We start from the raw sequence: 17,759 nt of genomic DNA, 5'->3' as shown, positions 1-17,759 counted from the left end.
GTAATCCATGTGATCGCAGTCACGTCCAGTGCAGTTTAGACAATGAGAGGGGCATTCCCTGTTGCTTAAGTTGATCTGGCCCCCCAGCATGCAGCGTTCTCTCCCATTAGAGAAGCCCCAACTAAAAACGTAACTAAAGTGTGAAAGTTGGCCGGGCTCTGCTTCGACCAAAATAGTTGTGATGGCTGTCAGCTGCTGGCCTGCCTGGAGACTGACGCGCACTACCGAAGGTTTTGGAGATAGAGCGCTTCCCCACACAAAGATAATATGACATTATTCTCAAGGTGGTGCTGGGACAAGTAGTTTTTCACTGAACATTTAAATTTAAAGGCCTGAAATAAATGGTAGAAATACAAATTTGGCACGGTTAAGCCACTTCTATGGGCCTGCAAAGGGAATTAAACAAACAACCTCCACATGAAACAGATTGTATTACAGATTATTACTGGAGGACTCAATTTAACCATCAACATCACAATCAAATGAAATCATTTTTATTTCATTCATAGTGCCTTATAAAGACAAAACTAGTCCATCTCCATAGCCAGGACCCTTAATGGAAAATCATGTGATGACTTCTCAGTTTGTATAATGTTCTTTTGGAACACATTACTGCAATAGGTTATGATATCCATTGATATCCATCCATTATCTTTACCCGCTTCACCGTGCAGGGTGTCAGTCAGGATGTTGAGTTACTGCCCCTATATGTGCCGCCATCTCGAATAAAAACGACCAGATTCCAAGTAGCAACTGGTTTTAAATTCCAATTCATGGAATTACATGTGTGCATCAATTCAATGCGTTTTTTGTAAACCACTATCTTTTTCATAACAGATTAATATATTGATTATTTTCTCGATTCTCGTGTACTTATGATTGGCACAGTCGACCCAAGACATTGGACAGAGGGCTCAGACATTTAGGGCTCAAATTTAAACCCCTCTAGTCTGAGCTCCCCCTTCCTGAGCTGGACTCTGGAGGGTGAAGTTAGACCGTGTACAGTTTGGGAGGTACAGTATTTTAGTGTGAGAAACGCCAAGGTCAAGCGCCCTCGGTTTCAGGCTGCCACGGTATGTAAACGAGAGACAGTGTCAAACCTCAACCATCTCCCGATGCACACACCCTCTCCTATTTCACAGGTCATCACTTCTCTGCCGGGGGATACCACACACGTTAACGTTTGCATTGGTTTTCACCAACCAGAGAGCGAGTTCCCCACCAAGTCTGACCGAGGACTGTGGTCAGCAAAGGACACGTCAAGAATCACACCTCGCTCCGGAGTACTAAGCTTTATTGTATCATTTCACATGTTCTAAAACTCAATGACTTTTTTTGATTGATTTATTAGAATTTTGTCTAAAAGCTAAATCCATAAACTATATTTTTATGTCATTGTGTGTATTATGTTTCATTTTACAAACAAACATAATAATGGTCTGGTTGCCGACGTTAATACTAGAGATGGCACCTGGCTCTATTATTATTATTATGAATAATGGAAAAAAGGGATTGGTTATCAAATATTTTAACAGATACAGATAGTAAAAAGTGAGGACAAACCAAATGATGACGTTTGAGTTGCTTTTACATTAAATACCAAATCTACCGATAAGCATTGTTGTTATTATTGTCATAAGCCAGTAGGTTTATTGTTGTTGATTCATTGTTGTCATTTTTTTGTTTGTTTTTATTTATTATATATATATATATATATATATATATATATATATATATATATATATATATACATATATATATATATACATTTTACATTATGATACAATCTTTACTTGTGTGAAGAATATGAAGAATACCCAAGAAGAATATTTGCCTCTTTGGTAGTTCCTAATGGGGATCCAAATTAAAAGAAACGGTTGCAGGTTAGCAGGATACAGAGACCAGACCAGCCACTAAAATGCAGAACTTTTATTTCCTAATGCCACATTTATTACACAGCTCTTTTTTATTTCCATCTGTTGTATTCAAATGAAGTAGGCGGGGTTATCTCAAAGATTCAGACCAAAGCAACAATAGCTAGCTAGTGTTCTTTTAAAAAACATCCTTTTTTTAAATAGATTTATTCATTGAACTATATTGAGTTATTTATACATCTATATTTATTCATAAATCCATAACATTATTTATTTCATAGCCATGTTTATCTATCTGTTTGTTTATTTTATATTGAATGAAATTGACTTCCATATTAATTCAACTTTTGAAATTAAAACATGTTCTAACATGTTATATCAGTGTGCTTTTATTAAAGCACTATGAGTCTCAGTTGCTTCCTACAATCAAATCAAGCAAATTGGGTCTCATCTACTCAGGCCTGAGCTTCCAAATTTGCCTCATCTTGGACCCCTGAAAACTTAGAACACATGTATGTGAAAGCATACTTTTGCTACTAGCTACCCTGTGTACTAGCTAAACTTGATTACACGCACACACACACACACACACACACACACACACACACACACACACCTTGGCGTCTTGTTGATCCTGAGGAGAGTAATCATATCTGGAGCTCAGAAGGCTCCTAATGAATGACAGCAGTGAGCAGCTGATCATGTACCTCTGTCACCCCGTAATAACTTTATTTATAAAGTGGTCTGCAAAAATAGATTAACAGCCAGACACCGAGAATATTTTCATCTGTCTTATACATCCTTTTTTCCTCCGTCCTGTCGTCAACCGTTCAAACATGTCATCATTATGGGTCAGGCAACTGTGTAAGCATTTGTGTTGTTGTTTTTTGTTCTGTATGGTCCTTATGTGGCAAATTCAGTTTGAAAGTGTAAGCGCGTGGCCCTTACAACACAAGAAAGATCTAAGCGTGATGCTAAAAACAAGATGGAGATGGGTGAAAGAGAGATCCCAGAAAAGTGAAGGACTGAAATGATTTCTCACTCAAGTCAGTCATTAAAATACAATTATGAGAAGGCCTAAAGTACGGAAGCCCTGAGGGGCAAATGAGGGCGGGAAAAAAGTTAGATTTAAATAGTTTTTGCTCCTGTGTTTATGACAAAAAAAAGTCTTATCAGGATAAATGTTTGGTGGGTGAATAATTATAATTTTTTCATCAAATGTTGATGAAATACTCACTTCAGCCACAAGAAGTGCGCCACTACCCCGTGTTCTAAATAGGACTAAAAGCATTCATTCTCTCCGGGTGGGTTTTATTTGACATAACTTGCCAACACACAATATATACAGCACATATATATTTATATATATATGTATACTCAGGGCTTCCATACCCAACAACACAGGACTTATGCTTGATTTCCACCCTTCCAGTTTCTCATAAATGGATGCCGAAACACTCGTCAACCGTAGTGTCATGGAGTCATCACCCACGTTATCTGACATCTGCACTGATTTCTCAGCCATCATCCTTAAACATCAAGAAGCTCAGTAATGTTTTAGTTTATCACACTCCTATTAAAATAAATTACACAGTTTATAATAATACAATAAAAGAACAAAATGAAAAGGAAACACATTCACGTCAAAATGGGAAATATTAAAAGCAACACTAAGAGTAATGACACCATGTAGTGTGAAGTATGCACAATCTCACTACAGGCTTTGTTGTTTTTATTTTGTAAATACCAGATCATTGAAGTCTTAGAAAGTTCAGATCTTAAATCCCATCCATCCATTTTCCATACATCCCAGCATGCACAAGGTGACAGGTAGGGTGCACCTGGACCAGTCCAATACAAAGTAAAGAGTCCAAATATACAGGGAAAGGCTTTCTTCAGCTTTCATGTTTTATTGTTTTGTTACTTGTGCAAATAAAGTGTTGAATATAAGTGTGTAAATACGTCAAAATAATATAAAACAATTAGCTATTACTCTGAAATGAAACCGATATATTCAAGACATTTTAAGCATAATTGTATGAACATTTACTCTGAATTTGATATTGGAGTTATTCTCCACTATAATGTGAAACAACGGTCTGTAGGTCTGAGCAATGCTTGGCTGCATAACATCATTTTGTTCACATAAAGCCACCTGTGGACACAGAGGAGATGGATTCAGTGTGGAGATGTGAAACAGATGTCATGTCGCCCTCTGGTGGCTGGACAAAAAAACAACAACACAAGACAGATTCCTTGAGTCGAAAGAATCCGTCAAGAAATGCTTCAGTTAATGTCTTCAAAACACAAACCATTAGGCGAAGAGATAACAATATATGAGTGAGATATAGAACTCAAATCCCAAGAAACATGTGAAACATCACTACTGGAAACGTTCGTACCGAACAGACAAACAACTACATGGATGAAAGTAGCACACAGGAAACTACATCAGCTGTGAAAGAACTAGAAGAATAGGCAACATGTTTAAACTATTGCTTGAATTTAGTTCATATTTGCACTAATAGTTACCTATTATCTCTAATGCACCTCAAAGAAATATGAATATCAAAATAAGTACTTATTATAAAACTAGAGGCTTTTAGAAACAAAGTTAACATCAGCAGAACTTTTACACCTTTTTAAAAAAGAAAGTTACTTCTACTGTATTATCTGGTGGTATGTTGGCAGGGTTCAGACCATCACACTGATTCAGGAACTGTACAAAAACAATAGTTCTTACTTACAGATGTATCAAAAATACAAGTTAAATTCCGTTAAAAACAATATGAGGCTGAAGATTTCTAAATGCATCTCCTCTTACACGTATATAATATATATATATATATATATATATATATATATATATATATATATATATATATATATATATATATACACACGTATATATATATACAATAACATACCTTTTGACATTTTGATTACTTAATCATTTTCCACCTAAAACTCATGTGTTTTAGTGTATACATTTCAAATATGGACGAAGGTATTGATGGCCTTCCCTTTATTGTCTACAATAACTGTCTGTGAACATTCAGTCTAAACTTGTTGGCATTGTCATTATTTCCAGAGACTTCACTCACTTTCACTCGGTTTTGGTGTGGATCCAAAAATCAAACCCAAAAGACTAATTTGGCAGTAAAATATTTGATACACAATTCAATTAAAAAACAAGACATATTAAAGTTCTGAATAGAAAATACATTGCTGTGCTTTACTCGGCTAGCTACTCTTTTGGCAGCCTTAGTTCCTCTCCTCTTCTAAGGTGGCTACTCATCACATTATCCAATGTTAACCTCATTGTGTTGTTTTTTAAGTTCCCTCAAACTAAACGGTGTAATGACATGTTTTCATATCAAAAATGAAGATGACAACAATCAACATTGTGAAAAATATTTATTTGCTCTAATATACAATAAAAAAAGATACAGTTAAATTGTTATTTGTAAAACTTCAGTCTTTTTAAAGCGTTAATTTAAAGGGCCAGTGTGTAGCATTTCTGGGGGAATCTATTGGCAAAAAGAATGTTTTCTTTTGTGTATAATAACCTGAAAATAAAAATCATTGTGTTTTCGTTACTTTTGAACGGACAAACCGAACACTGGCTCTAAAGCGGGCCTATGTAGTTCTGCACACGGTAGAAGTTTGAGTTAGTTCCAATCTGCTACATCATCACTAGATGCCGCCGTATCCCACATACCGGACATTTAATCTGAAGAATACATAAAACTAAGAAACACCTGAGTTTAAGAAGTACTTCACCCACAAAATGTAATGCAATATAATCAAAGTCTACTTCATAAACACATGCATCTTGGCTAAAACCTTACCATTTAAAACACTTGGGCATAAATGCTCTCACGCTTGTGCAGGCCTGCTACTGTGGGAGTGCTGTTTACAGAGACTTGGATTATTCAAAAGTTGTGTTTTCATCTAGACTTTCCTCCCTTTTTTCAGATTCTCCATTCACCGTGGAGTGAAGTTTTCTTCAAGAATTCAAGGGAATACAAGGTGACACATTGTTAAATGAATGATCATTTTGGGAGTGAAGTCTTCCTTTAACTCAACCATGCAGGGTGGTCACAGAATAACAGTCTGAAATATTTCACACTTGCATTATGACAAAAGGTACAAAAACAAAAGTCAAAGTGGAGGAAGAAATCCTCATTGGTCCACGTGTCCTAGGGTTACTCGCTGTCGGGCTTTATCAAGCTGCCAAAGTAAGCGGTCACCGTCTTCAGCTTGTTGTTGAGGATGTTCTGCTCCACCTCCACCTTCCCTCCTGGACCGGCCAGAGAGGCGATCTGTGGAGAGACGGACATGGAGATAATGTACCATCAAATCCAAGCTGCTGCTTGGATTTATGTTGGACTGGAGAAAAACGTTTTTTCAACTCCTCTGTATGTTCAGTACATTGAGAAATTGACAATAAACCTGACTTTGACTTTGATCGCCAGCACCTGTCTGCCCTGAGCTAAACCATACACATTCGCTACTCGCACACACCGAGCACCATATATCATATGGATCAATGTTGATGGATAGAAAGATCAAGTATAGCACTGGACCGACTGAACAACTGACTGAAGAAGTTGTTGATCACTTGCGGCCCCCACCGACCAATTAAGAGCAGCGAGGAGTCAACAGACAATGACGGTATGAAACAGTCAATAAAAAAATGTTTTTAAAAAATTGCGGATCACTGCAACCACAAGAGGTTCCTGAGCATATGGTAGTAAATTAGCACAAAACTTGATGGGTCTAGTAGAATGGGAGATCAGCTGCGGACGGACGGTCGGACGGACAGACGCACACGCACGCACACACACGCACACACACACACACACACACACACACACACACACACACACACACACACACACACACACACACACACACACACACACACACACACACACAATCTCCTCCCAGGCTCTCGCCCGGGTGAGATAATTATGTTCATGTTGTTATGCCATATCTAACAGCCCTTTCACCACTCATGCATCCCGACACATGAAGAACTGAACATACAGACCTGATCCATGTCAGCGTTGCGAGGCAGAAAATACACTATGTTGTCTGAAATCAGTTTGGCCAGGCGGAAAATCTCAAATGTGTCTACCATTAAGGATGAAAAATATTATCCAATGTAAACACAATCCACTTTTTCAAACATTTCCAATCGTAGCTGCATTTCAGATTGAGAAGATGAAGGTGTTAGTTATTGCGTATAGAGCTGGCGTTTTGTCCAGAGGGCAGTGCTACATGAGCCCAAAATAAAAGGGTTCATCATCAGTCAATGTAACGGCAATCTGTCCATTACAATGACATACGACAGTTGATGTTACGAGACTAAATGTCAGAGGGGTATCCTCTCGAGACCATGAATATCTACTGCACATTTTAACTCTCTAACATCAAAGGATATCCTTCAGGCTGCATCATGGTCTTGATGTCAAACACCTCAGCGGTCAGGTAGTTTGGCCCTCCCCACGGTGGTGACAGGAAGACCACATCGCCACGGAGACGAGGGGCCAGCTGAAGGAAGTCCCCTTGCAGGAAGTCAATCCGGTCGGCGACGTTATAAACCGTAGCGTTGTGCCGAGCCAAGTCCAACCGCACCGGGTCGATATCAATGGCCAGGACTGAGGAAAGGAACACAGCAGTAGACTTTTTAGGTAAAAACCAAAATTTTACTGTATACTTTATTACTCATCACAACTTGAAATACCACTGGTATGCAGATGACACAACTTTTTATTTGCTCATACACCTGACTGATTTTAATATTATTTTTGTTTAACCTTTATTTAACTCGGCAAGTCATTAAGAAGAAATTCTTATTTACAAATTTGTTTTTCCAATTAGACCCAATTTAGTTTTATTCTTTAGAGGAGAAAGGGGATCTTGTGTGCATCTAGTCATAAATCTATAATAAACATTGGGTTTCGTTAAGGCTTCCATTCAAATGTTGAAAGTTCAGAGTGTATAAGAGCTTAGAACATTAAGTATAGCCACTCTAATGCTCACTTATGCCTTGATTTGGCGCAAGATTTAACCATTTTTACCACTCGAGAATCGATCAAATCAACAAATCCATCCAAAATACCAAATTACGACACCAAGAACTTGAGAAACATCATGGCAAAACTTTTGACCTATGGGATATCTCAAAGAATTGTATTTTTCGGTGATTGGATGGAGATTACTTCTGTTCTGGAAACTGCTCAGAAACCCCCTTACTGTCCATAAACCTAGGAAAGCCACAATCCTCTGAATCACACATTGGGCTCATTGGATCTACAGGAGTCTCAGCTTTCTAATCCTAAACACAATGTTTTTTTCCTCCAAACTGCAATGGATTCAACCCATAGAACCCATTTTCATTCACATTTCTTGAGGTGAGAGGTCAAGGGACCACTGTGAATATGGCCATGCCTGTTTTTTCCTCACTAAATTTAGCCTATTTCAGAGCATTACTTAGCCCTCTTCCCACCATCAGCCCACAACAACATCTGAAACACAGATGAGTAAGGTGACAAAAACATTTGCTTTCCCCTTGGACCATTTCCATCCCAAATTAATCTAAAAAATGAGTCAGTCAACCACAGCCGCTGATGAAAGAAAGCTGTCACCATCGATGTAGACACACATTGGGCTTACCTCTCTTTCCGGTGAGGGCGAACTGGATGGCGTTTCCTCCCACACCGCAGAAGGCGTCTACGACCAGCTGGGAGTCGGGGAAGCTGTGCTCCACCCTGAGGGCGATGTGCTCGGCGATCCTCTCCGGTGTCACAGAGAACCAGCCCTCTGAAACACGCAGCGATGTTAAGCACATGCGCGTCAGTACAGAATCCAGAACCGAATAACATGATGAAGTCGTCTTTTAAATACACAAAAAAATACAAGTGCCCAACAGCAAAGACTGGATTTCAGTAAGAAGAGTAAATGGATCACTACTAGTTACTTTCTCCCATAAATGACTTGTTACTTGAGTGCAGACTGACCTCGGTCCAGCCGGATCCCTTCATCGTAGCGGGAGAAGAGTCTGTAGCGTTGGGCCCAGTATTTAGCCAGCTCAGGTTCTGCCGCCATCTCTGCAGGGACCGGCTGCCTCCTCCCTCGCTTGCCCTTCTTCTTCTTCTTCTTCTTCAGTTTCTTTCCATTCTTCCCACTCAACTCTATACATACATACATACATACACATTATTCATTACAAGGCTGCTCCAATCTTCACCAGGATTGTCATCAGAATCATCTGGCAGATGTTTCGCTTACCACTTAGAAAGTTGGGAATTTCTAGACACGTTAACCGTCTGCCAGGCTGCTCCTCCTCGTCCTCCTCTCTCTCACTGTCCACAGTGGCAGAGCTGAAGGTTCTCCCTGCATCTAAACTGGAGAGAGAATAACAACCATCTCCTTCCACGGCCTCTTTACTTCCTTCCTCAGCACTTTTGGTCTTGGTCTTCCTCTCCTCTTTCTCTCTCGGTACTTCTCCCAGAACTGGAGGCTTGTCCTCAGATTCCTGTGTGCTGCCTCCTCCCATCTCACGCTGGTCACATGCTGGACTCATCCATGTCTCTCTCTGGTTTTGATCAAGGAAGTTTTTGACCTGTGAAACAAACAGTCTTCATTTAATGGGTCTTCTATACATTCAAACTAATAAATAAAAAAACATTCTGCCACTTTCCGTTTCTGACTGTCATAGATAATCCATAAGGGTGGTTTGGGTGTAGGACAACACAAAGCGGCGCCTGCTTGTTCTAAACAACTTGGGTCTCTGGTCATCGGAAAGCTAACAAACAAGGTTATCTACAATTTCCAATACCTTTGGTCCAAAATGCATATTAAGGGATGTTTTGTCCTTAAATCTTGATGTGCAAAGATGTGTCAACTTTTTGTTTTTGAGCTTGAATATGTTAAAGGAGAAGTTTAGACCACATTGGACAAAGTACGCTGAACTTATAACAAATTCTTGTTTTATGGCAAAAGGTGCTTTACCATGCCATGCCCCAGTAAAAATGAAAAAGCAAACTTTTGATACATTTTCATCGCAAAGGTCTTAAGATTGTACTGACTATATTTGAAATTGATGTCATCAAGTACAGCGCCTTTTAATGTTAAAAAAGCGCACTAAAATAAAATAAAAAATCTGATGGTATACTTCGAAAAGACTTTGTACATCTCCATATGCTACATATAACTACCAAATTCCATAGATTGAGGTGAAACACACTGTGGGGTTACTAAAAAGGGGGCGCTAGCGAGCCATTAGACCACACCCATTCACAAGACCCATATAGAAGCATCAGTATTAAAATGAGTTCCTTTTAGTAACTTTAATTTGGTAAACTAATCAAGAGGATTTTCATGTTGCAGATCGGTGGTTCTTCTAAACAAAGAAACGCTGACAGATGAGTCAGCACCAACCAGAAGACCATTCTAAGGAATCAAGTCAGGACCTCCTTCCAAAGGGACATTCCTTGCTCTGTGCCCGGTCTTACAGACAGGGAAAACCCTTTCTACTCTTTACAGGAGGTACCTTGAAGAGGGGGGTGCTGGTCTGTGGCCGTGCGTCGTCTCCACACGTCTCTGGGAACCTGGTGTGTTTGCGGACACTGCGGACCGCTCTCTTAGCCCACCGCTGCTTCTGACACGTCTGACCAGCGTTGCCTCGGAAGCTCAACACACTGTGGAACCTGAAATACGAACACAACGTCATCGAGACCGACATTCACCATGACACTTCACTCACATACAAGACTCTCTGTTAGACCGCTTAGTATGAAAATAATAATTAAAGGGGCAGGGTGTAGGAATTAGTGGTAGCAGATTGCAATCAACTGAATACCCCGATGCTCACTCCTCTCTTTCCAAGCGTGTAGAGAACTACGGTGGACTTCAGGTAACGTAAAAACCTGAAAGTCTCTCTAGAGTCAGTGTTTGGTTTGTCCGTTCTGGGCTACTGTAGAAACGGTGCAACATGGTGGACTCCATAAGGAGGACAGACTCCTTATGGAGTCATATAAAAAGATCATTCTAAGCTAACGAAAACACAATTCTTGGTTTCAGGTGATTATACACTAATGAAAACATAGTTATGAATATTATATTCCATTTCTGCCAATAGGTCCCTCAAAATTGTACACACTGGTCATTAATAAAGGATCCCAACCACACTGATAATGGCCTTCTCCCCCCCGTCTACGTACGGAAGAAGGTGCCACATGCAAACTCACATTTTTCACTTGACAATGTTATATGTAAATACTACAGCGTTCCTAATTTCAAAACAAACTAAATGTGTATGCAGATTCAAACACATTGTCTTTGTTACAATGAACAACCATCTCATGACTGTCAAAATGATATTGGAAAACAAATGTCCACTAAGCTGCTCCTGTGGAACAGCTATCATGTATTACATTACTTATATTGACCCTATAATAATCAGATGATACTAATATGTGGTCAGGGCCATGGTCAAGACTCTGCTGCAGTCTGGTGCTTGGAAACACTACCACGTTTGTCCACAGGGACCGCTATAATCACCAAATAAAAGTTCCTCGTAGTAGCTTTAACATGAAACCAATATTTAATAACGTATTTCACTTGTTCCTAACTTTGCTTTAACTGACCCAAATATTCACTGACATCTGATAGTTGAGTCTTTGATACCATGTCCCCTTACAAGTCATTTTAAATTAACACATTAGAACCCAAAACAGATTCAAAAATCCATTAAAATGTTAAACACGTTCCAACAGGAAGTGGACTTCTTGTTGTCTATATGTAGTAAGAAAGAGATGTAAAGAATAGAGAGACTATGTTCCCGCTACTAATCAGGAAATATAGATACCAAATGGTGTGCGGTAGTACAGTAAGTAAATTGAGTAAAGTATAGTCAAATAGCATCAGTTAACACATCTTAATGAGCTGCAGAAAAATTCTCAACATGCTGTACAACACCAAAAAAAACCTCAGTAAAACAATTGTAAACAGCATCAATAAATCGGACTTACAGAGGCTCCGGGTTGTGTTTGAGTCCCAGTTTACTCCAAGCTTCTTCAGGGGTCAGCTGTGGGCTCTCCTCCACGTCCAGCTCATGACTGCAAACAAAAAATACTGCTTCACAATGTACTTATGATTATTATTTTCACATCTACATCTACATCATTATTTCTTAGCAGTTTCGGCCCACAGGATAAACATTTTGTTAGTGATTCTAATTTAGTTGTATTTCTTTTTGAACAAATTTGCTTCTTTTGAGACATCAGAAAAGATCCCATGGAAATTTGGAATCAACAAGAAATGAGAGGATGTTGTGACTACTTGAGTTCCACATTTGCTGTCCCTTCAAAGCCTTGATTGTCACAACCTTAAAGGTGCGAAATTCCAAATCAAATGCATATCAATGATTGAGGTTTGCTCGGCTGTGCGTGGAACTAACAGGCAGTTTATGGAATATTAGAATAAATATTTGTTATTTATTTGTTTAGAACCTTTTGCAGCTCATTTTAAGAACCCTATATCTGACCAGAGAGGAGGATGTTTAATTCCTTGACAGGATGATGGTCTGGGTTTTCTATCACAGGTGCACAAAGTTGACCATCAGACTCTGACGAGACGAAAACGACACTGAAACAAGCACTCAAACATTGCTGGTCGCTACAGGTGCAGTGACCCTCCCCTCTTTTCATCCAATTCTCACAAAGCATGACCCATACGTTATTTGTGAGGGGGTACAAAGCCCACCTACAAAAACACAAGCTAGTTTGTCTAGAAGAGTAAAAAACAGAACCAGTTCCTATTTTAAAAGGGTAGCTCAGAATTTCTTAAATCAACACATTCAATACACATAAGTAAAAGCTTGCCTGCGTTTGACTTTGGCACGTCCTCCTGCTGGGGGTTTGTCATCATCGTCATCGTTTTCTCTACTTGGCATCTTGTCCTGTGAGCCACACCGTCTGTCAGGGCTGCCAGATGCCTGCTGGGAATCTGAGTCCAAACATACAAGAGATTTAGCAGTGCAACTCCCACCAAATCACTACAACGCTAATATGTCATACTAATTGCATGTTTATGGGGAACTGCTATATGAGTAAGATGAGACATCTTCAGTAGTGATTTAGCACAATAAAAAATAAAAATAAATGTTTGCTAAACTAATGTAATAAAAACCAAAAGACCATTTATAATATACTGATAGCTGAAATAGGTAGAATATAATGCAGATCTTTATTATCTCTGCCCGGAGATTATGTGTTTGATTGTGTGTATGTGAGTAGGTGTGCTTCTCTGTATCCGTCTGTCTATCCATTTGGACTCTTGTTTCCGCTACGGATTACGAGTTGTTCCTGTCATGATTTGGACGCTTAGGGAAGACGTACGCGTGCATGTCGGGCCTATAAATATCACTTAGCAAATGACAAACTGAACCGAGCGCTGAGTGCAACAGAGCATGTCTCCTCGTGGTGGTCGGAGGACAGCTAGTTAGCTGTCAGCAGTCGCCGGGCAGCAGAGTCCTGCGGTGTGTTTAACAGGGCTAAAACAGCTAACAGAGCTAACAACTAACGGAACTTGAAATCAATAAATCCAGGCCGGATGTAATGATTGGATGGGCTTATAAAAGTCCTGCGACAGCCACAGATACTAGAGTCTTTGACAAAGCCTTTAATTAATTGATTGCTCAAAAATGTTATGAAATAAGATTACCAAACCAGCTCAATCCTGGCCTGAAATTAATTGAGATTCTGTGACAACAGCCGAAGAGAGCCATTCGATATTTCTGACATATCAATAAACAGGTGTGAAAATCCTCGTCTGGCTGAGGTCACTGCTGTAAAATAAGGTTTAACTAGGTACTAAAACTAAGTGTTCACTTTCCTTTTCTCACCTGACTTTGAATGTTTTGAGCAAATAATTCAATAAATATACCAAAACCTGCAATTGTTTTTGTGTGACTTTTTCCAGCATATGTAGCTTCCATTAATGTGACTGTGAAGAATTTCAGATCGTATTTCATGACTAAATTGTTCAGAAATGCAGGGGAATCCAATGGGTTCACTGACTTATTTCCTGACTCTGTAAACACGTGTACACCCGGTTCTCACCTGTATGTTCAGCGGTGTTCTGCTGTGAGGAGGCTGCAGGTCTCTTGCGATCGCTCCCCCCATCAGAGGGATGATCCGAGCAACAGAGCTCTCTCTCGGCCGCGCTCACACGCCGACCGTCCGTCTCTGAGTCACTCACAGATCTCCCACCTGTTTCCATTGTGCACTTCTGTCCAATCAGATCGCTCAAATCCTCGACGTCGTCACAAAGAGCCTTCACTCCTTCGTCTCTCTGCTGGCTCTCAGCCTCTGTCTGTCCATCCCTTCGGATATCTGGGTGTGTCTCTTTGTCTCCGCCCACCCGACCCCCTGCTGCTGCTTCTTCTCCACCAGTGTTCCCATTAAAGACGGACCGATCAGCGGTCCAGCCCTGTGCCGACCAGTACGAGTACTGCTCCCAGTAGGAGTAGTAGGTCTCTGCGGCGTGTTTGTCCCAGATAGCCTTTGTGTCCTTGTCGTCCCATGGAGCAGTCACTGTTCCTGGATCGGTCTCTGGATGTTTCTCCAGCCAGCTGCTCCACAGCAGACCTTCTCCCTGCTGAGCTGCAGGACACAGAGGAAACCAAGATAAATCAGCTTCATATTTACAGTGTGACAACTACATACAATGTCTGAAACATACCTAGGAATTTGATATAGACCAATGGAGGAAAAAGTCACATTTGATTGAGTTTCATGGTACAAGTGTAGAGTGAATATGTGTCCTTCATTGTCATGTTCATGTCCTTTTTACCCCAGTAGGTCTCCCAGCCAGCAGCTTGGCTCCCCCCTGCTCCTTCCTCCAGTGGATCACACACTTCCTTCACATCAACTAGGTGGAAAATCACAAGGCACAGTCAAATAACACAACATTGCACACATGATAATAATATGTACAAATAAATACAATTCAAATCATGAATTAGGACAACAGAAAAAGGCCATGAGAATGTGAGGAGGGAAGATCTAGAAACAGATCTATATTAGAGTAGTAGGATCACTCAATCAACGAACACTCGACTGAGATTGTTTCAGTGTAACTGCATCGAACCAGTTCAATTAAAAGGAGGCACATCGTGCTCGTTTTCAGGTTCATGAGGGGTTTCTACTAGTACATGTTTACATGCTTTAATGTTCTAACTAGAATAACAATGTAGTAGTTGCACCAACCAGTCATCCAAAATAACCTCACTTTTTATCCTACTAATCATAATTAGCATATTAAACCAAATTTGAAGAAATCCCCTCCAGGCATTCTTGAGGTATGGCTTTCACAAGAACGGACCGAAAGATCATCTCTGAAGATATTCCAGTCGACACTGGCTTTTTTATTTTCCGTGCTGTACCCAGAAGACCACAGGTATAACAAAGGAGAACAAATAATGAAAGATATGAGCCTCCTGCAGGCCAAAAGACCAAGTGTCACACTTTGGTTTGGAAAAACGATGATAACTTCTCCTTTTCAAAGAGTGACGTACATACAGAAAGGGAACGTTTGAAAAGATTAGTGGAACCATCTCCTGCTTTGCAGAAATGTAGGGATGTATAGGTGATGAAGAGGAATGAGTACTCACACTTTAGTCAATCTGAGATCAATCTTCTGACAATAATGAAGTACTTTTCATATTATTATGCTTAGTATTTATGTACAGAATGTATAAAAGAGGGCTTCTCATCTGAAAAGTTGTTCTTTGTGATTTCGGTTTGATTCGTGCATCAGCTTTGGTTTACTAGACACCCATTTGTTTGTTGTTGTATATATATATGTCCACATGTCTTTATATGAATACGCTGTAATAAACATACTTCTTATTTCATGTATTTACTTTTTCCCTGGTTACAGGGTGTTTTTGGGGAGAGTTTTTCCTGTTCCAATGCGATGGTCGAAGGACAGAGGATATGGTATATAGCTACATAGGGAGCGGGTCCTCGTCACGGAGTGAGCCATGTTGTGTGTCGATGTTTCTACAGTAGCCCAGGACGGACAAACAAAACTAGAGAGGGCCTCTCACTGTTTGTTTTTTTACGTTACCAGAGAGGCCACCGTAGTTCTCTGGCACTAAAAGGTGGTAAAACCGTGGTACCGCCAGCCTCCGTTTGACTTCTGTTCCTCCTATAGTAGTGTTATTATGGTAAGGACGGCCTCGCCTTCATATCACTGTTAAAGTCAGGCGCTACTGATTTGTCCCGCCTGAGACGCTGCAGCAGGAGGTTCCAAAGCTGCGTGTTTCATAAGCTTCAAATAAGCTTCATGCATGACCTCATAGCCTAATTATGAGGAACCCGGTCAAGCTGCTTTGCTTCACTTTTGAATGAATTGGAACTGTGGATGGCTTCTGTTCCATACGTATTTGTAACTACAATAAGTTCATTGTCTTACCTTTGTTGTCAACCTGTAGATGTTCTTCCTCCTCTCCAGCTGATTCTGCCCGGTATGCAGCAGGCTTCCTGTTCGACCTCCTCCCCTGTCACATGACCAAAGACAGGCTCGTTCAGCAGCAAGAAGTGCTCTAGACCTTTGAGTTTACCTTCATCTCTTAGGAGGCGACTGAAACAGCACGACAGACCACACAGACGGGAACCACTTACCGCTCTCCTCTGGTCAGAGGAGCTGCCAAAGGCCACCGGCAGACCCATGCTGGACATCAGCTGAGCCTCTTCATTCAACTCCTCCTTCTCCTCCTCCTCTTCATCATCTTCCACCTCCTCCTCTTCATCATCATCATCATCTGCTTCTGTGAGTGGAGGGGAAACTGGTTTCAAATGGACTCATGTCTCCATCTTCTTCTGAAGGCCCAGTGTATTGTGAAAGATGTTGACCGTGACGTTGTATAGCATACCTTGGACTCTGGTGTCTGCCAGATCAAATGGGAGAAGTCTGTTGTCAGAGCGATACAGCTCCCGATCCCTGCAGTCAGAGAACACAGAGAAGAAGAAAAGCTGATGAAGATCTCCTCAGCTTCATCTATCTTCACTCTACGGTGTGTGTCATCATCACACACTCATGACAATAACTGCTGGAGGACACAATCAGATGTGAGAGACTTACTGCACGAAGGCTTTGGAGCAGCGACAGTGAATTGTCTCCTCCTCCTCAGATGAGAGTCTCCTGCTGAAGAAGATCTCCGCCACCACCGTCACCCTGCTCCTCTCCAGCATCATGACGATCGGCTCACGGACAGCAGCATGCGCGCACACACGTCGACACACCGGCTTCACACGGAGTTCACGTCTATGTATCGGGACCAGCGTGGGTTCACTTCAACATCACACTCACGTTCAGGAAACAGTTCCGTGGGACCAGGGACCATGGAGTGATACTTCCGGCCATGTCTTTTCAGAACAAAAGTGTGGTGGTGGAGTATACAGGGGTTAAAGCAGTATTTGTTTGTATCAAAATAAAAATAAATAAAAAATGAACAAGAATAGCAACACGAATGTAAACAAGCACGGTGTAAAATGTTCTATATGGCTGAATTTTTATAAAAATAAAAGTAAATAAAATTTAATTAAAATCACAACATTCAGTCATACTGTTTTTGACAGTTCTCTTTACAATGCTGCTTCACACATATTGCAAGTGTAATACGGCCCTTTAAAATAGCATATAAAACATGGTATGCATAGATATAACTTGTGTTATTAATTCTAGTGTTAGAAAAATGGTAACGTTATATTTGAACTGATTTGAAGTTCTTGGATTGTGTTTACTACAGTAGTGCTGGACCCGTAAACTTATCGTTGTATTATTTAGATTTTTTAGAAATAGAAA

At 40.4% G+C, this 17,759-nt stretch overlaps 1 protein-coding gene across 1 annotated transcript; it reads right to left on the bottom strand.

The window, feature by feature from the left end:
- Positions 1–5,274: 5,274 nt before the first annotated feature.
- On the bottom strand, positions 5,275–17,278 carry tgs1 (trimethylguanosine synthase 1). The gene is made up of 15 exons (XM_068701394.1): positions 17,037–17,278; positions 16,828–16,895; positions 16,577–16,722; positions 16,368–16,452; positions 14,742–14,819; positions 14,009–14,551; positions 12,770–12,893; positions 11,918–12,004; positions 10,438–10,594; positions 9,174–9,507; positions 8,903–9,076; positions 8,559–8,705; positions 7,324–7,540; positions 6,931–7,009; positions 5,275–6,199 (listed from the first exon to the last, which is right to left on the bottom strand). Exons 1-15 carry the CDS (start codon positions 17,147–17,149, stop codon positions 6,083–6,085), a joined length of 2,469 nt encoding a protein of 822 aa, XP_068557495.1. The 5' UTR covers positions 17,150–17,278; the 3' UTR covers positions 5,275–6,082.
- Between the last annotated feature and the right edge of the window lie 481 nt (positions 17,279–17,759).

This window comes from Cebidichthys violaceus, unplaced genomic scaffold, assembly GCF_023349555.1.
Source record: "Cebidichthys violaceus isolate CVI_PGR_0920_01 unplaced genomic scaffold, fCebVio1.0.p SCAF_8, whole genome shotgun sequence".
Classification (NCBI taxonomy): Eukaryota; Metazoa; Chordata; class Actinopteri; order Perciformes; family Stichaeidae; genus Cebidichthys; species Cebidichthys violaceus.
Note: the sequence above shows the minus strand (reverse complement) of the source record. Positions and strands in the feature narration are given on the sequence as shown.